Source organism: Rhinopithecus roxellana, chromosome 9 (genome assembly GCF_007565055.1).
Source record: "Rhinopithecus roxellana isolate Shanxi Qingling chromosome 9, ASM756505v1, whole genome shotgun sequence".
Taxonomy (NCBI): domain Eukaryota; kingdom Metazoa; phylum Chordata; class Mammalia; order Primates; family Cercopithecidae; genus Rhinopithecus; species Rhinopithecus roxellana.
The window spans coordinates 87,645,155-87,671,576 of NC_044557.1; the positions used below are offsets into that span (position 1 = coordinate 87,645,155).

The following is a 26,422-nucleotide window of genomic DNA, read 5'->3' on the forward strand; positions in this document are numbered from 1 at the left end:
TAAGAATGTTGAATATTGGCCCCCACTCTCTTCTGGCTTATAGAGTTTCTGCCAAGAGGTCTGCTGTTAGTCTGATGGGCTTCCCTTTGTGGGTAACCCGACCTTTCTCTCTGGCTGCCCTTAAGATTTTTTCCTTCATTTCAACTTTGGTGATTCTGGCAATTATGTGTCTTAGAGTTGCTCTTCTCGAGGAGTATCTTTCTGGTGTTCTCTGTATTTCCTGAATTTGAATGTTGGCCTGCCCTACTAGGTTGGGGAAGTTCTCCTGGATGATATCCTGAAGAGTGTTTTCCAACTTGGTTCCATTTTCCCCCTCACTTTCAGGCACCCCAATCAGACGTAGATTTGGTCTTTTTACATAATCCCATACTTCTTGTAGGCTTTGTTCATTTCTTTTTCTTCTTTTTTCTTTTGGTTTCTCTTCTCGCTTCATTTCATTCATTTGATCCTCAATCGCTGATACTCTTTCTTCCAGTTGATCAAGTTGGTTACTGAAGCTTGTGGATTTGTCACGTATTTCTCGTGTCATGGTTTTCATCTCTGTCATTTCATTTATGACCTTCTCTGCATTAATTATTCTAGCTGTCAATTCTTTCACTCTTTTTTCAAGATTTTTAGTTTCTTTGCGCTGGGTACATAATTCCTCCTTTAGCTCTGAGAAGTTTGATGGACTGAAGCCTTCTTCTCTCATCTCGTCAAAGTCATTCTCTGACCAGCTTTGATCCGTTGCTGGCGATGAGCTGCGCTCCTTTGCAGGGGGAGATGCGCTCTTATTTTTTGAATTTCCAGCTTTTCTGCCCTGCTTCTTCCCCATCTTTGTGGTTTTATCTGCCTCTGGTCTTTGATGATGGTGACGTACTGATGGGGTTTTGGTATAGGTGTTCTTCCTGTTTGATAGTTTTCCTTCTAATAGTCAGGACCCTCAGCTGTAGGTCTGTTGGAGATTGCTTGAGGTCCACTCCAGACCCTGTTTGCCTGGGTATCAGCAGCAGAGGTTGCAGAAGATAGAATATTGCTGAACAGCGAGTGTACCTGTCTGATTCTTACTTTGGGAGCTTCCTCTCAGGGGTGTACTCCACCCTGTGAGGTGTGGGGTGTCAGACTGCCCCTAGTGGGGGATGTCTCCCAGTTAGGCTACTCAGGGGTCAGGGACCCACTTGAGCAGGCAGCCTTCCCTTCTCAGATCTCAACCTCTGTGTTGGGAGATCCACTGCTCTCTTCAAAGCTGTCAGACAGAGTCGTTCGGGCCCGCACAGGCCTCTGCTGCTTTCCCTGTTGTTTTTTTTTAGCTGCGCCCTGTCCCCAGAGGTGGAGTCTACAGAGACAGGCAGGTTTCCTTGAGCTGCTGTGAGCTGCACCCAGTTTGAGCTTCCCAGCGGCTTTGTTTACCTACTTAAGCCTCAGCAATGGCGGGCGCCCCTCCCCCAGCCTCGCTGCTGCCTTGCGGTTAGATCGCCGCAGACTGCTGTGTTAGCAATGAGGGAGGCTCCGTGGGCGTGGGACCCTCCTGGCCAGGTGTGGGTATAATCTCCTGGTGTGCCCGTTTGCTTAAAGCACAGTATTGGGGTGGGAATTACCCTATTTTCCAGGTGTTGTGTGTCTCAGTTCGCCTGGCTAGGAAAAGGGATTCCCTTCCCCCTTGCGCTTCCCAGGTGAGGCAATGCCTCGCCCTGCTTCAGCTCTCGCTGGTCGGGCTGCAGCAGCTGACCAGCACCGATTGTCCGGCACTCCCCAGTGAAATGACCCCAGTACCTCAGTTGAAAATGCAGAAATCACCGGTCTTCTGTGTCGCTCGCGCCAGGAGTTGGAGACTGGAGCTGTTCCTATTCGGCCATCTTGCTCCGCCCCCTAGTCTCATAGAATTTTCTACCATCTGTAATTTGTTAATGTGATAGCTCAATGCATTCCTCTGTCCTTATGGTTCAACTAAGTTGGTACTCAGACCTAGAGGCTTGATCTGATTCTGGTTTGATGTTGTTGGCAAGACTTCACAGGTAGGGTGTTCATCCAGTAGGAACCACATGATGTCTGGTGGAGCCTCTTTGTGATGCATTCACCCTGTGGTGTCTAATGCTCCCACCAATTAGTACATCAAGGGTTGCAAACTGGCACTATTCTAGTTCTATTCATTCTTTCTTTATTAGCTGGAATAGTTCTATATACAGAAATGTTCCCTAAAGCACCCTTTGGATACCCAGTGGTACAAGACATATGGAAGGCAGAATATAAATGCTTGAAGTCTTTCCCTTGTTTTCAAATAATGACTTGGTTCCCTAGCATCTTGCAAACACGACCAATTAGATGCTTGTTTTTGTTGTTTATTCTAAGAATAATTTTGAACTCGGTGATATAAACACATTAGATGTGTTTTAAATGATTGCAGCTAGTCTTCCTTCTGATGCTCAGTTTGTCTTGTCTTCTGCCAATGGAGGTCTGTTTAAGTTGATCCTGATTACCTCTGACACAAACTGAACAGTCTTTGATGCTGTCCTTGCTCTAGGTTTGTTGTGTACATTTCTTGTCCTGGTCTCTGATCAGTCATTTCTTCAAGAAGTCGTAGTAGTTTCTCTTAATGGAAACTCGTATCAAAGGCCCAAATCTGGGCATTAGGGTAAAATGACTCTTGAACAAACACATCAGAGGCCGTAATTTCAGAGAAGAGGGTTGTAATTGTTGAAAACATATTTGAGCTTCAGATATAGGAATGACTTTAGAAAGTCTTTGTACAATCCCCTTCTTCAACACACCTTTATCGTTCTTAAAGTAAACTAACAGGATAGACATGGGAAAGGCTTTTAGTAGTGAAGGGCACTGCCTGCTTCACTACTTGTAGTATCTTCTTTTATTTCTGATAACACAAGGCAAGGTGATACTCTAGATTTGTATTACAGCTGAGAAAAGTGAAGGTCAGAGAAGCTGTCTAAGTAACTTGCTTAAGGTCAAACAGCTGATGATTGATAAGCTAAGATTTGAAATGAAGACCTTTAATTTAAAAACACATCCTTCAATGTGGATTTTCTATTAAATGACATAAGAAGATAATTTGGAGCCTGGCATGGTAAACAAGTCAAATGCTTAAAGTGGATCCTGGGATTTAACTTGAAAACAAAGGGTGACTCTCAAATGACATGACATTTCCCAGGCCAATAACAAACCATCCCTCACGCCCTTTCCTTAAGGAATACATATCCATCCTCCCTGGGAACTACTGTGAAAGGAACACAATTCGAATGCAGGTGTGGTGGCCCATGTGCACCACTGACCTACACCATGACAGAAGCAGTGAGGTAGAATGAAGGGAGCACTGGCTTCTGAGTCAAACAGACCAGAGGTGGAATGCCGAGTCCATCATTTTTTCTGCTTGTCCTTAGGCAAGCTATTTAATGAATTTTAGCTTTAGTTTCTCCATCTATAGCAATGAAATGTTGATAATACCCAGTTTGTAGGCCTCTGATTGGGGTGAAAGTGAGAGGATCTGTGTATGGAGCAGATAGGACCACTCCTGGCATATAGACCAATAGCTAGAAGTCCCCCTTGTGCAGCTGTGAGTTATTCATTCATCTCTGTTTCCCTAGCCAGACCTCCCTATGTGTGTGTATGACTCCTTCAGCCATTTCTGGAATGAGATAGAATTCTGAGAAATGATGGGAGATTTCAAGAGAAAGAGAGAAGCAAATGTGCTACATTCTGGTGATTTATCATTCATTTGGTCAAGAGGGAAAAATGAATAATTTCATAAATTTACTGTGATCTGCCACTGTTCAGTCATGATCATTGTGTGTCTTAAGAATTTATATATATATATTTTAGTTCAGTTGCCACTCTGCATAGGTTCTTCAGGAAATGACATTTGCCATGATTCTGAAAGACAATTATTCTGGGAAATTCCTATTTTATATTAGTTTCGAATTAATCTGGTTATTACAATTTTTTATTTTAATGACTCTACATTTCTATTTCTAAAAATGTACTCTGGCTCTTTTCATACCTGCCAGATCTTTCTGGATAATGCCATGTTATTTTCTCTGTGTTTTCTTTCCTTTTTCCCCATATGTAATCATTTTAATAGACCTTTTTTATTGCCTGTATCTGACCACCCCATTCTCCGAAGTTCATGGAAACTCAGTTCTACCACTCGTTATGTCCTTGTGGTGAACAGCTTTGTGATTTGAGATTGCAGTTTTGTGCCTTTGGGAATCTGTGAAGATCCTTTCGCTGCTCTGTATGCTCCTAGGGGATTTTCTTTCTGGGTGCCCAGACGTTGACTTGTGTGCAGGCACATTGGCTTTGAGCTGAAGTTCTGCAGGACTTCTGACTTAGAGCTCCCAGATGCCTGTGAGGGCAGGGCCATGAGGGTGAGTTCTCAGAGGAGGCTTCCGTCATTATGCACCTGCATCCCAGACAAAGATGGGTGAGCTTCCTTGACATCATTTTCTTCTCTACCCTTTCACTTTACTATCTGTCCCTCTACAGAAAAAGCCTGTGGACCCCTGCTACAACCTACTGAAGGATTTGCCTTTACTTACTGTTTGCTGAGTTTCAACTTCCTGATCAAAAGGGCCTCCAGCCTCGTTTCCCATCCCCGCACAGCTCTCAGAGTCCTGCTCCCCTCCAGGGCAGGTCTGTGTAGATTTAGGACACTGCTTCTCAGTTGTCTCTTTCTCTAGACCTCTGGAGATTTTCTCTACTTTCTCTAGTGCCCAACTACACACTTGAAATGATGCTTATTCTATTTTATATTAGACTGCTCTGGGGCATATTTAATGGGTAGGCTTTTAGGTTACCCCTGCCACCATACTGCAGGAACCTTGGGATTGGTGTGAAATCATTTTGCTCTCTCAGGAATACCTAGGGACATTCTCGTGGGCCGTGCTACAGGGAGATGCAGGGCATATGGGACTGAGGGCAGAATGTGAGACTAACCTCATCCTGGCCAGTGATTCCTGGCGTGTCTTGGGCACGTCTCTCTCTCTCCTCTGGACTTAGTTGGATCATCAGTGAAAAGAAAGGATGATAGGCACTGATTCTCAAGTTCTCCTTGTGCTTTAAATTTTTCATTTTGATCAAATGCTATTTGCTGTGCTGTAGTCTGCTATGTTCTTGCAATGCACACGGCGCTTGCTGAGTGTGGAGAGAGCATGGTAAGAATGCAGACTCGGCAGCCACCTCATGGGAGCATTCAGTCCATCCAGTGAAGAGGAATGGGCCAACAGGCGGTAACAATGCTGGACTTTCAGTCTTAGGCAGGGCGCATGCAGGGGCGGAGACTATCCAGTGAGCACCCTGGGAGAAGCCAGAGGAGGCTCTGCACAGGCAGGGATTTCTCAAAGGAGAACCAGAGAGTGACAAGAATGTTTCCAGGCAGAAAGGCAGGACAGAGTCTTTGTGGAAATGCACAAGCATAGCAAAGCCTCAGGGGCAAGGGACGGTCCCATTCGCTGCAAGACTTGGAACTGCATGTGAATGCCTTCCAGTCAATCAATGAACAGCATCTTAAGCATAATATCTAGAAGCCAAATTCTGTCTGGGCAAAGAACTGGGCACCGTGGAGGATGCCAGGCCCATGTCTGTGTGTCTGTATACGTGTGTGTGCGTGCATGTGTGTGGTGTGTGTGTGTGCGTGTGTGTGTGTGTGTGCGTGCACCCCTTGTTGGAGAAGGGAGCATGACTGCTGCAGCCTCAGCCACTAAGGCTATGGCTGGGGAATGTGGTCGTTATCATGCCCATCCTTTCCTGAGCAGAAAGAGCCAGTACATGTCCAAGGGGGTACAATACAGGGAAGTCGGGGCTGCCGGGTTCAACCTCACACTAAAGTTACAAAGTAGAGTTAGGCCCAGGTGTCAGGAGCTATGCAGGGATGATGATAGGGTGGCATCAGTTAAGAGGCAAGTGGAGGAGCTTCCAGAGAGATTTTCATGAGCAACATTTGTGGGTGGGTAGGTGGTAAGAGGGTATGCCAGTGTGGCTTCAAGGTAGGAGGAAGTTAGTAACTCCTTCCGGGACAACTGAGGACCTGTCTAAGGAATAAACACCGTAGCTTGTTTACATAAGCATGTCATTTCTACTTTGCTTACATACTTGTTTGTTTGTTTGTTTCTAGGGCCCTTCCGGACCACCAGGAGACAAAGGCCCCCCGGTACAGTATGCTTTAAATAAAGGGATGAGTTTCTATACAAGGAATCCTGCTCGAATCAAAGCAGTTTTAAATGGGAGGCACCAAAAACTGAAGTAGATTCTGAAATTTCCTCACATTATTGAACAGTGCAGACTCCAGCGTACGAACTCTGACCTGTGGAACAGAGTATGATAGATGTGCATAGGAGCAGAGAAGGGATGCCATGCCCATATTATAGTCAGGCAAACAGACTGGCTTCTGTTTTGGGCATCTCTTCAACATAGAAGGGCGGCCATGGTTTAATTAATTCAGCCAAATTGCCTGAAGAACTAATTTTGAATCCTGGTTTCGCCAACCCCAACCACACGGCAGTGAGCCAATGTGGGAATTGCTCTTAATCTGTAATGTGGGCAGAGCAAGACCCGGGAGCCACTGTGGAGACCTGATGGACTGACTTTATGCTGAAGCAACAGGAGGGCTCTCAGTAAGCCTTCATTCTTAGGAGCAGCAACCATCCATGACATGCCTGTGCATGCATTTGCTGGGAAAATATGATTTCCTATAAATTCACCCCAGGGGAAATAGCTGCATTGTAGCAACTGGGATGATATTGTACCTTGTGTCTTGTGAACATATTTTGAATAACCTTTATTTATATGATTTCTGAATTCAGGACAGGGATTGCTTTGTGTGTGTGTGTAACAGTCTCGCTCTGTCAACCAGGCTGGAGTGCAGTGGCACGACCTTGGCTCACTGCAGTCTCCGCCTCCTGGGTTCAAGCAATTCTCCTGCCTTACCCTCCCCAGTAGCTGGGATTACAGATGTGAGCCACCATGCCCAGCACGGGGCTACAGGGCTCCTTATACCCATTTTTATAGATGAAGACATTGAGGTACTACGTAGTGAACTGATAGACACGAGATTTCAAAGCAAGTTATTGCAAAGCAGAGGCAAACAGGTGGGACTCTAGATGGAGGGGTCGGTGTGAGAGGAGGTCTGTGAAGGCCCAGGAGACGCAGTGTCAGCTCCTGAGCAGCCCTGTAGCACAGTTCCAGCAACTGCCAGGAATTCCCACTTTTAGACCTATTTAAGGAAAAATCTTATGGGAAATGAGATCCATACTGAAAGATACATGTGTCATTTCCTGACGTTGTCCAGAAATTTGTGGCTAGAAATTATTTTCTTACAAAGAGTAGTAATCGCCGGGCATGTGCTCAGTATTGTGCTGGGTCTTGCATAAGGAAACTTCTTTAACCACCTAGTTAGCAGCTCTTGGGGCTGGTTATCCATAGGACATGAAAGGAGTGAGCCAGGGTTTGAGCTCAGGCCCATCTCACTGCAGGAGCTGTCCCCTTCACTCAAGCAAGGGAATTATACAAATGGGGTCCAAGTTGTGAGGCTCAAAATGAAGGTTTTCCAGAGCATTCTCTCTGTGTGTCGAGCACATACCCCCACATAGTACAGTCAGTTGAGTAAGCTCTGAGCAGGGTTCTTTGGCGCACGTGTTACATCAGATTTCTCATAGCAACAGACCATGTGTTGAAGGAGAGCCAACTATTGCCAAGGAGGGAGTGTCCTTATTTGCTTACAGTATTGTGGGGTGTCAGTGTCTTCTTTTCTTTTTCTTCAGGGATCACGAGGCTTACCTGGATTCCCCGGCCCCCAGGGCCCAGCCGGCCGGGATGTAAGTACAGAGAAATGGCGTGGACTCAGTGAAGGCCCTTACATGACCCCTGAAAGCCCACCCTCCACCATCTCCTGGCCTCCTTTGACCATATGGCCAACTTCGAAGCCCGGTTGAGAATTTCCAGGAAGCCCCATGGGCCCGCTTTTTGTTTTTGCTCTTCTGTTGAGTGTGGCTCGTAATTTTCTATTATCCAATTTTATTTCCTGTGTTTATTTGTGTTAAGGTTTCAAAATCTTTTCAACTCCTGGGTATCCCACACAATGTTCCCTAATTTCTTTTTTTTTTTTTTTTTTTTTTTTTTGAGACAGAGTCTGGCTCTGTCGCCCAGGCTGGAGTGCAGTGGCCGGATCTCAGCTCACTGCAAGCTCCGCCTCCCGGGTTTACGCCATTCTCCTGCCTCAGCTTCCCAAGTAGCTGGGACTACAGGCGCCCGCCTCGTCGCCCGGCTAGTTTTTTTGTATTCTTTAGTAGAGACGGGGTTTCACCGCATTAGCCAGGGTGGTCTCGATCTCCTGACCTTGTGATCCGCCCGTCTCGGCCTCCCAAAGTGCTGGGATTACAGGCTTGAGCCACCGCGCCCGGCCCCTAATTTCTTAGTCAAAGTCTTACGTACCCCAGTCAGTTCTGCTCGAATCAGGCACTACCTTCTCCAGCGACTTGTCCCCCTGACCCTTCCCTGGAACGGCTCTCTCTTTTCCGTGGAATTCCACAGATGTACATGATGCTCATTGTGCAGATGGGTTACTTCTCACTTTGTGACAATGACAGTCATCTCGTATCTCCATTGTTTGGCCTTTGCTCAGCCGTCTCTGAGCTCTAAGAAGGAGCCCCTGTGTCTTATGCATCCTCATGGTCCCTGGTGCCTAACAGTGTGCCAGGCACATAGAAGGTACTTGATCCATACTCATTGACCAAATGGTAAATGACAACCAGGAGTCCTTATAGGACAAAGGTGTCTGGCACTAGTAAGCAGTGATATTTATTGCTTAGACATACATCTTTTCATCTCTGTACTTTTAGTTCATTACAAGCAGGAACAACAAAATTCCCTTCTCTTCCTTGGGTTCTGTTTCCAAAGAGAAGGTTACTTTCTCATTTCTGCTTCCAAATATTCAAATTTCACTGTTCCACTCTCAGCATTAGTTCTTATAGCCAGTCTAATAGAAGTATTTTTCTACTTTTCAAAGCCATTCCTTCCACTTGTGTTTGGGAAAGCACTGGGAAAGTTTAAGACAGGGTGTGTGTGTGTGTGTGTGTGTGTGTGTGTGTGTGTGTGTATGTGTGCGTGCGTGCACGTGTTCTGTGTGCATGAGTTGTTTTTAGTTTTGTGTTTAGGACAGGAGTTATGGGGGTAGTTCTAAACATTTGCCATTGTCGGATTCTTCCTGGGAAGCCTTGGGTATTCAGCTGAGATTGGAAACCATGCATTTTTATTGGTGCCAATCCTCATGGTCTGAAGATTTTTTTCCCACTGAATTACACTTAGCAGATAGAGAGGTTGGCAGAGGGTGTGGGTAGAGTGGGTCAGGAGTGTGTGCTTACCACAGTTAATGTTTTCTTTCCTTCTTCTCTTAGGGTACACCAGGAAATCCAGGAGAAAGAGGGCCTCCTGGCAAGCCAGTATGTCATTTTATGGTTCTGGATGAATATGGACTATCAGTCAGGGCGTAAGCAAGAGAAAAAATGCAACTCAGAAGGTTCAAGAGGTTTTAACAAAGGAACCTTCAACAAAACTGTGGGCAGAGGAAACTAATATGGGATGTTGTAAGACCCAGAGATAAACCACAGTGGGAAGTCATTACCACCATTATGCCTGTTTTCAAAGCCCAGGGAGAGTGGAATGGTGAGAAAGGGATTGCACACAGGAACTCAGTCATGGGTTCCACACTGCTATAGAAGGCTTAGTCTGAGGCCAGGAGGTCGGGATGTCTCCCACCCTCCAGTTTCCTGACAGTGCCTCGAATTGGGGAATTCAACTGTAGGCCAGCAGGCAAGCCAGCCAGCCTGGGATACATTCCAGGGGTTTAACCTCCCAGGCATGGAACAGGACAGAGAAGGGTGAAAAGTGGATCTGGGGTGAGCAAATGAGCAACAGCAGCACCCATTGCAAATCCCTGACTTGCCCGTTTCCTAGCACTTGACTGGGTGATGTCAGCCTTCCCAGTTGCCCTCTGTTGAACATGGAAGAAATGTTCTTTCTTGCCTCACAGTGAGAACAGGGGAATTTGTGAAAAGCTGAGAAGACAGGGACAGCCCTGAATGTTGTGGCCTGAGTCCAGCCCGAGAGTCCTATAGGCTTCCCTGATGCAAGGCACCCTCATCTCCTGGGACACCCTCTGACTGAGTTTCCAATGCCAGAGAAGCCCCAAAGGTTTAGCTGAGTAGCCTGGCCATAGGTGGACCCTCTAGGGAAGGAGCATTGGGGATGCGCTGGCCTGGGAGAGTGGGAGGCAGCTGTGCAGATGGGGAGAGAGATGAGTCCTGGGGAAGAAGCTGCCTAACATGAAAGAGACAGTAGCAACCAATACTAGGGAATCGCAGGCCTCAAGGGTGAGGCTGTAAGTCTGGTTTCAGAAAGCAAGATGCTCACCTGGGCAGAAGCTTCACCTTGAGATGAATCTGAGAGGTTGCCTGTCTCTTTTGCAAGCCTGGCCTGCTACAGATTCCAGACAGGGACCCAAGACACAGACGTCCCTGTGGGTGTGGGTGACCCCTCATCCCTTATCTCGGTTGGCGGGTACAGCAGAGACCTGGACAGGGATCCTGGTCTGCCATTAAGGGTCCTGAAACTTTTCATTGAAGATCTTCCAATGAGAGGAGCATAAAGTCTTATTGGAAGTTAGGGACACCTTAATTACTCATGTTTCCTCCCCTGTGGAGTCAGCTTTGCAACAGCCAAATAAACCTCACAGAAGCCACTTCATTATCAAAGTGCAAAGCTCTGGTGAATTGTAGGGAGAGTGAGGTTCAGGCCAGAAGTCAAGTGGGGGTTCAGATGACCTCTGCCAGATCTGGACTTTGACATCTCCCTGCAAAGAGAGTTAAGTCAGCATAATGCAGCTGACAATGTGGATAATCATGATTATCTCTCAGGTGGTCAGCAGCAGAACGGAGAGCTGAGGGGAGAGAGAGAGGGAGAAGAGAGAAGAAGAGAGAAGCGATAAGATCTATTAGATTCACTGAACATCCTCCTCCCAGATGGTCCCAAGTATGGCTCTTGGCTCTCTCTGAGCTCACTAATCAGATAAGGCATGGTTGTCTCAGGGATTCCCTCATGTTCAGTGACTCACAGAAGGACTCACAGGACTCAGAAAAGCTGTTATGCTCATGGCAGTGGTTTATTACAGTAAAATGATACAGATTAAAATCAGCAGAGGAAAAAGGTGCACAGGAAGGAGTCCAGGAAAGACCAGTACAAGCTTCCATTTGTCCTCTCCCAGTGAAGTTGTACAGACAGCACCCAATTCTCCCAGTCATAATGTGTGACAATACTCACAAGGTATTGCAACCGTGGAACTCACCAGAGCCTTGGTGTCTAGGGGTTATATTGGGAGTCGGTCACCCAGGCATGGAGTGCCCACATGGCTGGTCTTAATTACTGAGTCTTCATCCTCTCTGGAGGTCAGACTGAGGTGTGTGTCCAAGGCACCCACCATAAATCACATTGTTAGCATTAACTACCTGACTGGACCCAAGAACACAAGTAAACAAAGACACTCTTACCAGGCAGGACATTCCAAGGGCATAGAGGTAATTCCCAGGAACCAGGCAGCAGCTGGACATTTCTTTGGAATGTGCAGGGTTTGGACAACATTGGCCTGCTGAGCTAATTCTTAATTACACAGTTCCATCCCTCAGAGGGTGGAGAGAGTGACCCAAAGTGTTTCCCCAGTGCTGCACCCACCTGGAGAGAAGCAGAGAATTCCTATTCCAGGATATTCCTTCTGTGTCAGATTGAGTTCTCTGGAAGCACAGCCTGCAGTGGGGATTCTTACGCTAGTGACTGATTGAGGGAGTGCTCTCAGGAGAAACTTACAAGGATGGAGGGAAGCAGGACATGACAGGGGAAAAAACAGTCAAAAATGTGGGTTCAAGTCAAGCCTAGTCCCTGCCTGATCCCACATGGAACTCTGGACTGTGAATGGAACCACAAAGCTGTCCCACTTTGAGGCCAGGCCCAGCTCTTTTCACCCTGCCATCAGTCAGTTATTGGCTGTGTAACCAGCACCAGGGGTAAGGATGCACCGAGAATGGGGAGGATCTAGGTAGGATATAAACTGGCATCTACATCCCCACGCTGTCTACTGTTCTCTGAGCCCACTGGGCCCAACAACAGGTGACATGAGTGACTGACTCATAGAAGGCAGAGATGGCAGTCTGCCGTATCCTGAGTCCACCTTCACAAGGCCACTGCCTCCATCCACATGCTGGTTCTGTGTGTCTTTTGAGACTTATGAGGTTTGCAGAAATGAGTCACAGCAAGATGTTAATGAAATTGTATCCAAGACCACACTGTACCTAGACTGAAAATCCACTCCTCGTTCTCTCTTCCTTTGTAACTGGTGCCCAGCCATTGTGTCTGATATAACTCACTCTAATTATGCTAAAGGCTCAATGGCAGTGTAAGAATATCCCTAGTAATACAATGCCAGCAGCATTACAATGTACCAATTTGAACCATACGAACCCTTTCCTATTATTAAACTTCCCAGGGGGAACAAATGCGGCTTCAAAATAAAACACCTTTCGCTTTTAAAGGTTTTAATAAATTACTATAGCAAAGGTTGCCTTTTCTTCAGAGGACCTCACTCAGATCATTGAGGAGGGGGGCGGGGCGGGTCTTGGCCTTGACTTTAGCAGCTACATCCTAAGTAAGTTCTTACTGCAGTGTGGGTAATTCCTTGAGCACCTCCAATCTGATTTAATTCAACCCCAGTCTCTCTCAGGGAATCCCGTCTTGCAGTAGCCCAGAGCGTTGATTGAATTTCTGATCATATCAACACAGGAAACACCACCAGCACGTTTCAAGCCACTGTGGCAGTTACCTTGAGCAAGCTTGTGTTACTTGTTTCATGGTTTTGCTAACCACAGGATGGGACAGAAAGCCCATGGGGTCAGGGATGGGGAAATAGCCTGAAAAATTGCCTTGGTTTCAGCCTCCCCAAAATGACAGACTGGATTCATAATTCGTACACCTAAACTCAAACTTCATGAGGAGAAATCACCCACCATGCATTTAGTTCTTAAGTCTACCACCTTGCCTCTGCTGCCTGGGTCCTCTGGTGTTCCTTTTTCTTTGTAAAATTTAGAATTTTGCAAAGTAGCACACCAGTCTGGAAGTCCTACCTAAGAATCCTTTCTTTCCTTTAGGGTCTGCCTTTTAATTCCCGTTTCCCTTCCTAACCTTATGTTCCTTGCACCCAAATATTTTCTGAGCCTCCACCCTGTCTTGGGTTCCAGGATGGCCGTGATTGTGAGACACAATCCCTAACTCCAACTCACAGTGAATTTGAGTATGAGTTCAGCTACCTGCAGACTCCTGCATGCCTTTAGAGGCTCTGTAATTACTCCTGATTTCTGAAATACCCTTCCTGGAATTAAAGACTTTTAACCCATAATGACAAATGAAGTTTAAAATGCTATTTCACCTGGGAGAGCTGAAGACATTGGCTTAAATTCATACTAGGTTGTGAATGACTGATAATAACAGCTGTTGCTCATTTGAGACATCCACGACCATCCAGATTGCCAACAGTTTGCCACTTTGCCTCCCACAGTGCTCATATGACCTATCAGGTTTTGATGGTGCTGGGGAAGAGGAGGGACCACCGGGAGAAGAGAAGGGGCAAACAGAAGGAGAGTAGGGAAGGAAAAAGGCCAAAGTCAGACTTGGCTATGAATGGCAGGCTGTGCAGTTGCTGTCTTGGAGGAGTCTTCTTTCTGTGGCTCCCAAGCTTGGGACATCCACTGGCTGTCCGTAGCCCATGCATGGCACAGTGTGCCACGCATTATGTCACACTTTGAAGGCCTTTTGCTTTCTCAAGATGCCTGGGATTTACTGTATATATAAGTGTATGTATGTGTTTGTTTGTTTTTACTTTGACAGGGCCTCTCTTCACTACTGTCTCCAGGGGACATAAATCTCTTGGCTAAGGTAAAAGCATACAATAAATGTGCATGTGTTTTGAAAATGGTGATGGTGGGATTAGAGATCTTGATAATAAGTTGGTTTTTTTTTTTTTTTTGGTCTTAACAACTATTTGGTAGTATCAGCACCACTAGTTGAGAACTCACCATGTGGCTGGTGATGTGCTAAATCCACCTGTCCAATACAACAGCCACTGGCCACATGCTTCAATCTAAATTTAAATTAATTAAAATTAAATACAGGCTGGGCACAGTGGCTCACCCCTATTATCCCAGCATGTTGCAGGGATAGCTTGAGCCCTGAACCCAGGAGCTTAAGACCAACCTAGGTGGCATAGAGAGACTTGGTCTCTACCCAAATTTTTGTTTTTTTAAATTAACTTGACATGGTGACATATGACTGTGGTCCCAGCTACTCAGGAGGCTGAGGTAGGAGGATTGCTTGAGCCCAGGAGGTAGAGGCTGCAACTGCACTCCAGCCTGAGTGACAGAGCAAGACCCTGTTTCAAAAATAAATAAATAAATAAATAAATAAATAAATAAATGCAATTAAAAATTCAGGTGCTTGATCACACCAGCCTCTTTATACATACTTAATAGCCGCATGTGGCTGGTGGCTGCCTCTTTGATCACTGCAGATATACAGCAGAATATTATCTGGAGGTGTGATGCACTAAATGTTTAATATGCCTCCCTTATTTAATTTTCACAAATATTCTATGGGGTTAATACTATGTGTTGTATTGTTTAGCATATAAGAAGGCTGAAATATTGTGAGAGTCAATGAATGGAATGGAATAGAATAGGACATCCTAAGAATAAAATCCTTCCTTGCTGACACCAGAGGCTGGCCTTTAACCTACCCAGGACTAACTTGTGTTCTCAAAGGAGGGCCGGTAGCAGAGTCAAACAGCCTGGACCTGGGTCCTGCTGGGCCAAGACCAGAGCACAGGCTCAGTGAGGTGATGTGGGCTGCTGGGCCTTTTAACCAGGACAAACCCAGATCTAAGTGCAGACTTGACGGGTTTCTAGAACCACATTTGCTTTCCCCATGAGAGGAAAAGGTCCTGAGAGGTTGAACATAACTTGGCCAACATAGGGCAGGGCGTGGCTGGAGTTACACCTGAAAACCAAGTGCACAGGTGCCCACGTGCCTGACCAAGGACCTGGGGTCTTCAATGTTGAAAGCTGGGAAAGGCTGTGAAGGAGGGAGAGAGAGGTAGGGTCTGTACTTCAGAAAGAACCGGCATGCTACAGTGAGTGAGGTGGCCCCTTCTGCTGCCTGTACTTGAAGCCTCTGTCATAACTCCGGGTGAAGGGTTGGCACTGCATTTTATGTGACTAGTGCCTTCCTTCCTTCTTATTCTCTAAAAGACACTTGGGTGATTTCAGAAAATCCCTACTTCATGCATGAAGCCAAGGGAAGAAAACAAAAGAAAAAGAAAACCTTGGGAGTCTGGGGTGTTCAGTCTCATTGCAAATTGAGATGCCTTGATGGGAAAATTACACATTTTATTAAAAAAGAAGTAGCAGAACAATCTTTACCAGTTTTTGTTGACAAGTGCGAAACGTTTTTTTTCCCACAGTCAAGGACATGACAAGAAATCATTATCTATTGATTCCAGCTTTTGTTTATTACAGGCTTTTGTTAGCCTGGATTATTTTTCTTAATTCTCTCACTCTAGAAGGAGCTGGGTTTTCATCAGCCACCAGCCCTCTCCACCCTCCACCCCTTACCCAGTGGATTTCAACCTCAAGATGTCCCAATCTTTATGTCAATAATAAGAGTGAGCATTGAAATGGCTAAGCATCATTCCTCATGGCCATAGCACTGAGACAGATATTTAGTCAAATCGATATTTCCTCACTTTGAAAGGACGCAGCTCTGCTCATCAGAACAGCTGGAAACCCCAGAATGAATGCAAGTGCCTACATGCAGGGTGGCCTGTGGAGTCTCACTGGTGTCACAGAGCTGAGCTTAGCCTGGAAATTCCATAGTCAACAGCCTGGGATGAGTGGATTTGGCCAGGTCTGGGGAGCAGAGTATCTTCATCTCCCTGTTTTGTGTACTCACTGGCTGCCAGCTTGATGTTGTAAGTTAGAGTCTGCTGGTCTAGTCTAGGTGGCTGGGTGGCAGGTGTCTCCCCTGCGGAGACATCTTATATTACGGAATATTTGTCTCTGCCCTAGAGAGTTTTATAACTGCATACATCTCTTTCTGATAGTTGGAGAACTTACTGGGTAGTAAATTCTAAGAGTCCCTGTTCAATGAATGTCCATAGTTGGATCCATGCCCAAGGAGGTCATCTTAAAATTGTCTCCATTACATGACTCCCTTGCAGAAATATTATTTCATTAAATCCTCACAAACAATCCTGTGAGAGGATTCTGTTGCTGTCTGCATTTTACAGATGAAGAGGTTGAGGCATAGATGGGCAAACCACTTGTTCAACGTCACAGACCTGCTAGTGGCAGAACCAAGACTGAAACCCAGTGTGACCAACTCTGAAGCCTTCTGTGTAGCCTCTCTACTATCCGATTTCATCTTTACATGAGCCAGAACTTCCTGACAACTGTCTGATGAAGTCCAGGCAGCTAGTGAGTTCTCTGCGTGTCACATAGAGATTTGGAGATGAAGGCTACGCAACTCTTTGGTAGGAATATAGTAGAGAGGAGTCAGATGTCCAGTGAGAAGGTGGATGAGATGACCTAGAGGTCATTTCTTCTCCTGGGAAGCAACGACTGTTTTTTTCGACACACCAAAGACTGTAGCATTCCTCCACGTAGCCAGCATTTTGCTGAGTGCTTAGTTGGTACTTCAAACCACACCAAGTACAGTATTACATGCAATGACATAACAAGCTGAGTTTGTTGAAAATAGTTCAGACTGGCAGGGTGCGATGACTCATGCCTGTAAACCCAGCACTTAGGGAGGCCAAAGCAGGTGGGTCACTTGAGGCTAGGAGTACGAGATCAGCCTGGCCAACAAGGGAAAACCCCTGTCTCTACTAAAAATACAAAAATTAGTCAGACGTGGTAGCACGTGCCTGTATTCCCGGCTGCTCAGGAGGCTGAGTTGGGAGAATTGCTTGAACCTGGGAGGGGGAGGCTGCAGCAAATCTAGATTGCACCACTGCACTCCAAGCTGGGTAACAGAGCAAGACTCTGTCTCAAAAAAAATAAAATAAAATAAAATAAAATAAAAAAGAAAAAATATCTTAGACCAAAGGAAGGGGTAGAGACCAGAAGGAAGGAACATTTATAGATTACATACAATGAACCCTGAAATATGCTAGGCACTTTGTATGCATTATTTTATTTAAATTTCACAATAATCTCCTAAAGTAGGAGAATGATCCTTGTTTCCAGGTAAGGAAAGAGACTCAAAAATATTAATTGACTTGGCTGAGATAACTCAGAAAGCCCAGAGATTGGGAGCTAGTATTGATGATCAAGGTCATCTGATCTGCAAATGGGACAAGGCCACAGATTTAGGGAGGAAAAGAAACAAACCCGTAATTGCACATGTAGCAGCTAAAAGTCACTGTGTTTTCACTCTGTGTCAGGACAGTGTCAGGCATTTTCCATTCATTGTCTCATTTATCATAAGACTTTGACATCCCCATTTCACAGATAAGGAGACTCAGGGAGATGAAGCCGTGATTCCAGGTGGACAGAGGTTTAAGTGGAGTATGGGCAAGCCCATTTGGTTGGAAACACAACCCTATCCAGTTTCAATGCATTCAGAGAAAGTGTGAACTGCCCTCTGAACTGGACTTTGGTGCAGAGCCAGGAGGGACTGGGGGGTCCCAGGAGCTCTGGAGCCAAGGTGAACATCTGTAAGACTGCAGATTGGGGTGATCTCACCCTATGCTCACTGGATTCCAGAACTGGGTCAGTGAGTTGAGTCTACCTCTCTCACAGGTAGGTCTGGGTCTCCGACAGTTCTAGTCTTCAGGAAATAATCCTGCATAGTGTGCAACAGGCCCAGGTTGAGAACCCTGCCAGAAATTAGAAAGAAATAGGAAAGTTGTGAGATTTTTGTATTACTCAGATATAACCTTTTTATGTTATGGATCCCACTGCAAATAATGGCTTCCAATCACCAGGGCACACTCAAGTCCAGAAATATCTCAGTGGCTAGAATTTTTGGTGTCATCAGGCTAGTTCTATTTGCATCCATCCATCCATCCATCCATCCATCCATCCATCCATCCATCCACAGTTGCAATGTCACATGGATGCATCTCATCTTAGAGTACAATAAGAGAAGGTCTACAAAGAGGTGAGCTCCTTTCAGCTCTGCTACTCTTCCAAGCAAAACACAGTTATCAAAAGCAGCTTATCTAATTAAGCTGAATATCTCACGCACTCTTGCTTTATATATCCCAATATTTAACTCTTCCCACCCTCCAAATCACCCAATCAGCTTTGCAAACTACCCACTAAAGGAGGATGGCCCAAGTCGCCAGAATGTCAGGTGGACAGTTAATTGGTAGGTTGGTCAGTCAGTTGGTTAGTTGGTTGAGCTGCCTGATTCATTCATTTATAGCACTCATGCCCTGTGGAAGAATATTTGCTATGAATTTGGCATGTAAAGATAATTCTACCTCTGTCCTCTGAGTGCTTATACCTTCTGTTTGCCTGGTGGAGGCAGGATGAAATAAAAGACCATTCCAACAAGGAGATTAGTACTTCAGTAGTGAGGATTCCTGCGATTTCTGGGAGCAGGAGGAGCCTGTCCCCATCCTCAGGCAATCAGGAAGGCTTCTTGGAGTGGGAGATTACTAAAGAATCTCCAAAGACTGAGTAGGTGAAACAAGTAAAAGGAAGGTGGGCCATTCAGAGATGCTTTTGTGATGGAAAAGCTTTACCATCCTGAAATCGGAGACCAAGATGAAAACTAAATCACCTGCAGCTTCACCTCATGGACTGTGAACAGTGCAGCTTGCATGGATTTTTGCAGATCCCTTTGGTAGGGCTTTCAAAAGACCATAGTTAGTGCATGTGTTTGTGTCAGTTGACAGTGTTGAACTGAGAGCTCTTCAAGACACACACTCACTGTGGTCCCAAACTTAGCACAGTGCCCGACACATAGTAGGTGCCTTTCAAGTATTTTTTTCCATGAGTGAGTGACTGAGTGAATAAATAAATTAGCAATAATGGCTAAATGTGTGGGCATTATCTATCTATGTATCTGTGTATCTATCTATCATCTATCTATCCATCTATCTAATCTTTCTTGAGAGTATTCTAAGTGCTTTACCTGTGTTATCCATTAAATTCCTATCACAAGGAGAGAGGCAGGGTGGATGAGAGGGAGGATTAGAGAGAAGGGCATGGAGGAGGTAAACCACGAGGCAGGTGGATGAGGCAGGCTAGAGTACAGTCAGTTGAGTTTTATTTGGCACATAGTGTGCTCCAAACTGTAAGATCCGACAAATCAGAAAACACATGCTCTGGGCTCAGAGGACTTTGAATTTACTCAAGGAGCAGTATTTACCTGCCTTAAAGAAGTGGAACAAAGCCCAACTCCAGGGACCATTTATGAAATGCTTACCTTGGGTGAAAAATAAAGCTAAGCATGGTCAGAGCCTGGATTGTGTCACAGAAACAAAGTCCCAAGGCTGTGTGCCTGTCGCCTTCTTGATCCTTCTTCCTTGTTCAGAAACCACTTGACGTGGGCAAACGCAGAACAGAGAATTCAGCTCCCAGCTTGGCCTCTAACATCAGGGACAGAGCATGCTATTTTTAGTAATACTAAATGTTTGTATCAAATCTGCTCTATTAATGTTTTCAGATGCTCACAGATCATTTTGCATGAATTTTTGACATCATTTCCTCAGGCTATCCTTCCAGAAATCTGCATGGAAGTAGGAGGAAATGGAGGAATGTCCAGACATGTCAGTGCTGAAACCTAACTTTCAGTGAAGAAAGGGAAAATGCAAAGTTTAGACACAAAAGTATTTGGATCATGACTCAGTCCACCTATTTGCTTTTCTATCTTCTCTGGTATTTAAAAACAAAATCTCCATCTGGAGAGGTAGCAGCCAGGGCTACTTTGCTTAGCTTTGAAACTGTATTTGCTAGTCATTCTCTGTTTGTCCCTCCTTCTCTCTCCACTCTCAGGATGTGTGCAATGACTGCCCTCCTGGCTCCCCAGGCCTCCCTGGTCTACCAGGTTTTAAGGGGGACAAAGGTCTCCCAGGAAAGCCAGGGAAAGAAGGCACAGAAGGGAAAAAGGTAAGGAGAAAAGGGGAAACTTGATTTTTATCATCACAATGAAAATATCATTCTGGATATCTCATATTGCCCTATCTGCCTCCAAAGGTGTTCAGGTTTTCAGGGGTTCAAGGTTCAAGATAGATGAGGAATACTGGGTTGTGGGACACAACTGTGGAAATGGTAAGAACTGGGTATCTATGGGTCTTTGTTACTTTAAGAAGATGTTGATTGTGACTTTCCAGTACATGCTGACACCTGGAAACATATACTCATTCAGTTACATTCCTTGCCTCCCTATCTTTCTCCCTTCCTTTCTTTTATCATACAACAACTTTACCTATCTACTATGTAATAGGCACCAAGATAGGCACTTCAGACTCATAGATCAATCAATGGATCTGTCCATTCATGCATGCATTCAATCCCTTGTCATTGCCTGTTTATGACACCCCATTACGTGTGTCTTATGTGTCAGTCAACATGTAGACAATGGGGAGGTTCAGAAGAAAAAGGCTGAGACTCTATTCTAAAGGAGTTCATGGTCTGTCCTGGAGCAAAACAGAGGTAGGGAGTTTCATGGGTGCCGGGGAAATAGAATTAAAAACAAAATCTCCCAACCCAGAAAACTTCTTCACAAAGGTAGAAGAGAAAGAAAACAAAACCATTTTAATATTGAATTAAATTTAAACTTGAATATAACGTGCGTTACAGACAATTTATTAAGAGATGGTAAGGATAGGAAGAAATCTCACTCTTTTGTATAGCTAAGCAGATAAAGTCCATTACAGACATTTTCTCAAGGTAAGCAATAGTTAGTCCTCAAATAGGAGGTCTTGACAGTGCTATTTGTCACATATGTTCATCTTAGATTCACCTGGTAATTCAGATGGCCCGCTGTCTTAGCTAATTGGCTTTATCCAAAGTGAAAATAAACTTCTTGCATCTTTATGTAAGAAGGTAGTGTTGCAACTTGGGGAGATGCCATCCCCTAGAAATTGGGAGATAGAGGTGGACCTTTCTTGCTGATCATATTTCACAGAGATGGATCCAAACTCCTAGAGAAAGACATTCCTGGGTCATCAAACTGGAGAAAAAAAAAAAAAAAAAAAAAGTCTTCTTTGCCTTTTAAAAGGATTTACACGCATTTCAAAGAGACAGATAAAGAACTGACAATGATCTGTTTTCTAAAGTAAATGCTTTAAGAAAAAGACAGGTGAGATTCTCTTTCTTTTCAAAAAAGAGAGAATTAAGCCTCTTGTTTGTAGTTTGTATCTTACCCATACATGGTACAGGGTATACAAACACAGATGTGAAAGATGACCTTTATTCTGACTCTCTGAGACTTAAGCAGTGCTTGTTCCCTTTCCACTGATTCAACTACGCAGGCTATTTAAGCACAGACCCCACGGGTATGCCACAGTCCTCAACATTTCTCCATACACTCTGGAACCCTGGAAGGCACAGGAGCCAATCCTAAAGCTAATTTGACTAAGAATAATTTCACCTAATTAAATTCTCCTGGTGATCGACTTATTAAAAACAGGCATTTATTTGATTTGCAGCATTTCTTGTATCATATTTTATCAGATAGTAAATAAACATGTTTGAATGTTCTTACATCCATGTCATGAGTCTTTCCCATTGCCTTAATTTTAAACAGCTCAGAAGATCATTTAGTTCATTAAGATAAATGGGTCTTTAGGAGTTTGTTCCAGGAGTCTTGACCTCAAAGATTCTTGATATCAGTGCAGAGGCTGTCAGGGTGGCATTTCTAAATCACTTAGGGAAATGTTTAGATCAGTCTTTTCCAGACCTTTCTACCACAGTTGCTTTGCTTCAAATCACTGGGAATGAGGCTTGTATTCTGTGTGTTTACTACAACTACTACACAGTGATTCTGATGTTCAGAACCACTCAATGCTCCACGACCCCTGGCAGGACCTGGCAGGGGGCCGAGAACCCCCACCCTCCCATCTGGGTGGTCCTTTTTCAGAGTCAAGCAGCTGACACTCCAGGTATTACAGAGCTTGAAGTGAAAATAACCATAAGAAAATGGTTATGAAAATAACTACAAAGAACACGCAATGAGTGCCAGTATAATTATACATGTACATATATTTATAGAGCACAAACACACACACACACAAATGAGATCCTACATAAGTCAGACTGTATTTCTTAGTGCAGTATACTTTTTCTGTCTTCTCAACTGCATTAGTTATCTTTCACTACGTTACAGATTGCTCCAAAACTGAGTGGCTTAAAACAACAAATATTTATTATCTCAAGTTTCTGGGGCAGAAATCCAGAAGTGGTTTCGCTGGGTTGTTCTGGCTCAGGTCTTCCATGAGGCAACCCTCAAGCCCTGAGCTTCCGTCATCTCAGGGTCCATCTGGTGAAAGGTCCCCTTCCAATCAGGTTCACTCTTGTGGCTGTTGATGGAGACCTCAGTTCCTTACCACATGGGCCTCTCTGCAGAGCTGCTTGAGTGAGATCAAGACATGGAAACTGATTTTCCCCAAAATGAGTGGTTGGATAGAAAAAGTGCAAGCTGGAGGGGGCGGGGCGGGGGTGTGGCAGGCCAGGGTGGGAGTGAGCCATCTTATACCCTAATCTCAGCAAGTACACATCATCACTTCTGCCATGTCCTGTTGGCCATACAGACCAACCCTGTAACAAATGGCAGGACGGCTGCTTCAGGTTGCAAATATGGGAGGCAGGGGCCATTGCATCATCTTGGAGACACACCAACTAACCACATCAATGGTGGGTCATGCCATGGTTGCACAGCCACACTCAGTACTACCACTTGCCTATACCCTTTGCTCAGACAGGCTAGGGGCAGGGGTAGCTGCCAGGAAGTCCCAGTGGAAAATCAGTGAATGGAGGTGAGAGGGTGATGGCTTAGTGATGACACTGGGTGTGGGCCAGATACTCATTCTTGTTTCCTTTTTTTTCCTTGTGTCCCTGATACAGGGAGACCCTGGACCTCCAGGCCTACCAGGGCCCCCAGGAATAGCTGGACCACAGGTCAGTGAGACTTCATAACCATCTGCATGGGTCTATTCTGCTCATCTCAATGGTTCATCTCAATTTAAGGAAGAGTGATGGCCAGTGTAAAGGAGTGGTTTTAAAAATCAGAAAACCCCTGTTCTAGGTCTAAGCATGGCACTGACTGTCCTATTGACCATGGGCAGGTGACTTCAACTTGTGGAATCTCAGTTGCTCATTTACAAACAACTGCGTGTTGGAAAGTATGAAATGCATGGAAGAATTGGACTGTGTGGGACCTGCTGGTTAAGACGTGAGTTTTTTGGTCAGACACCTCCACAGTAATGATAAAAATACAAATGGTGTCAGGGATTTGTTAAAATTGAGTGATATGATACATAAAAAGGATGTGGCACTCAGTTGAAAAATACTAGGAAAGTGCTTTTTGAATGCAAGCGAGCACTGTTACTCTCATGTGAGTGATAAGGTGTGTCTAAAAGCAGCTCTGTGGCTCTGTGGTTTCCCAAAGCCAGGGAGGCTGGCCTCAGAGAAAGGGGGGTATAATCTCAACCCCAGAATAGGCAGGGAAGCTCTCCGGCTGTCAAAACAAGTGTGCTGGGGCTGGGACTGTTTGAGCTGTTGGTGGTGATAGTATTTAGCTCTAAGAAGAAAGTGCCTGAGTGCTGATATGGGGACAGATAGACCCACACCCTCATTCCCTTCCCACTGTCATTGGTGCTCCCCAGAGTGTGCTCCCTTATCTCTCATGGTCTCTGTGCTGCTGCAGACTAAACACCTTCCCCACCAACACTCGGGGCCAAATGTGTCCCTGTGTCTCTTCCTGAGGCCTGGCTGGACATAGCATGCCTCATCTGATAGAAGTAGTGACATAAAATTGTACTAGGAGAGAAAGCTCAGAAGCCAGGCCTTGGGGTGAGAATTCCATCTCAGCCGTGTGACCTTGGGATAGTTTCTTAACCTCTCTGGCCTTTTGTTTCCTAAAGTTAACAAGAAACTGTAAAAACTGTGACCCTACAGGCTTATTACTGTGCCAACTGTAGGCAAAATGCTTCCATCCGTGCCTGGTACGTTGTATCAACTGAAGAATGAGAAAGTGTGGCTATTGTGATACCTCAGTTCTTGGTTGAAAATAATTTAAACAAGAGACACACAGCGAAGGAGAAGCAGCATCGTGTAATGTATTGCAAAAGAAAAAGAATACTTTGAAAGTTAGGGGCAGAATAGACAGTATACCTGAGAGAGAGAGGATTCAGGGTGGGCTGCTCGTAAGGATGAGACAGCAAAGACCAGCACTAGGGAGACTCCCTTTATGGGAGCCTTACATGATTATTCATAAGGAGGTGGGAAGAGGCGTTACTCATAAGCATGTTCTCAGTGGTCCTCTGGGTACACATGTGCAGTAACTGTACGTACTTGTTCATACATCACGTGTCTCATTAGCATCTTAAATCTCCACCAAGGGGTATGTTTTTTACTATTACGAGCAAAGGGTCAGTTTGAGGATGGGCAAAATCAAACAGCACATGCTCTCTAGAGGGGAAAGTCCCTACCGAAGATAGCTCTGCGTGGGTGAGCTTAATTATAATGTGAATGCTGAGACTTATTGTGTTGCTTGTCCTTACTGTCACTACGGATGGTTGCTGTATCCCGAGAACATGATTACTTCCTTGTTTGCCTATCCTGTCTCAGAACCACAGACTTGGAAAGGAGATCTTTATTTCTCACATAGGATTGCACTTGCAGGCTGTCTATCCCGCAGGCTGGGAAACATAGCCTCCGGCAGAAACCAAGAGCAAGTGCCTCAAGGGGAGGGTAGAAGCAGCAGGATTTATGCTGAGCAGGCTGGCCAAATGCATGTATTTAAAAAGCTATAGGAGAAGTCATGAATCTTTATGGAAGGAGAAACATGTGCATGGGAAATTGAGTTTCATGCCTCATCATGGGTTATGTGTTCAAAAAATGGCAGCATTAGCATAATCCAAGGGTGGAGTTTTTAAAGTTTTGAAACCTCTGACATCAAAAGATGAAGCAGAAGACATGAAAGCTTTGACTACACATGCTCTGTGAGTTGCCCAAAACCAGTCCAGAGATGGTGGTCAGGCTGGGAACTCAGTTTTTAAGGATTTTCTGGGTCTCCTTGGCCAAGAGTGGGTCTGTACAGTTGGTTAGGGGGCCTAGGATTTTATTTTTATTTCTCAATTGTAAGTGCTCATTTGACATTAGCATTTTTAGCCCTTGTAGTCACAGTGGTGGCAGCCCCATATTTAGGGTGAGGATTTGGGAATAAAATTGGAGAAGTCAGAAACCTCAGCAACCTAGATAAATAATACTTCAATGCATTATTATTATTATTATTTTTTGAGACGGAGTCTCACTCAGTTGCCCAGGCTGGAGTGCAGTGGTGCAATCTCAGCTCACTGCAAGCTCTGCCTCCCTGGTTCATGCCATTCTTCTGCCTCAGCCTCCCGAGTAGCTGGGATTACAGGCATTTGCCACCATGCCTGGCTAATTTTTTTTTCTTTGTATTTTTAGTAGAGACGGGGTTTCACCGTTTTAGCCAGGATGGTCTCGATCTCCTGACCTTGTGATCTGCCTGTCTTGGCCTCCCAAAGTGCTGGGATTACAGGTGTGAGCCACCGTGCCTGGCCTGCCATATTTTATAAAATTTAAAAGTAATGCAATCATTTCATGAGGAACAAGATATCAAAATTTAAAATAAAGACATGACGCCACCCTCCACTTGAATGACCTACCTAACTCCTGCCAAATACCAGTGGCGTCAGATACCTGTGTTTATTTACATTTTGCTGTTTCAATCATCTTCAGTTATTTTAGATTGACTTTGACTTTTTAAAATATTGCATAGGGCTCAGGCACAGTGGCTACCACCTGTAATCCCGGCACTTTGGGAGACTGAGGCAGACAGGTCATATGAGGCTGGGAGTTCAAGACCAGCCTGGCCAACATGGTGGAACCCCGTCTCTACTAAAAATACAAAAATTAGCTGGCGATGGTGGTGCACATCTGTAATCCCAGCTACTTGGCCAACATGGTGAAACCTTGTTTCTACTAAAAACATAAATTAGCCAGGTGTGGTAGCACATACCTGTAATCTCAGCTACTCAGGAGGCTAAGGCATGAGAATCACTTGAACCCAGGAGACAGAGGTTGTAGTGAGTGAAGATCATGCCACGGCACTCCAGTCTGGGTAACAGAGTGAGACCCTGTCTCAAGAA

At 45.0% G+C, this 26,422-nt stretch overlaps 1 protein-coding gene across 1 annotated transcript in view; it reads left to right on the plus strand.

Moving 5' to 3' along the window:
* Positions 1 to 26,422, plus strand: part of COL22A1 (collagen type XXII alpha 1 chain) — a 303,439-nt gene that overhangs the window by 223,312 nt on the left and 53,705 nt on the right. Inside the window, exons 41-46 of the mRNA XM_010364508.2 lie at positions 6,101 to 6,136; positions 7,746 to 7,799; positions 9,378 to 9,422; positions 13,909 to 13,956; positions 20,079 to 20,192; positions 23,151 to 23,204. Coding sequence (XP_010362810.2) covers positions 6,101 to 6,136; positions 7,746 to 7,799; positions 9,378 to 9,422; positions 13,909 to 13,956; positions 20,079 to 20,192; positions 23,151 to 23,204 — 351 coding nt within the window. The remainder of the gene's footprint in view (positions 1 to 6,100; positions 6,137 to 7,745; positions 7,800 to 9,377; positions 9,423 to 13,908; positions 13,957 to 20,078; positions 20,193 to 23,150; positions 23,205 to 26,422) is intronic.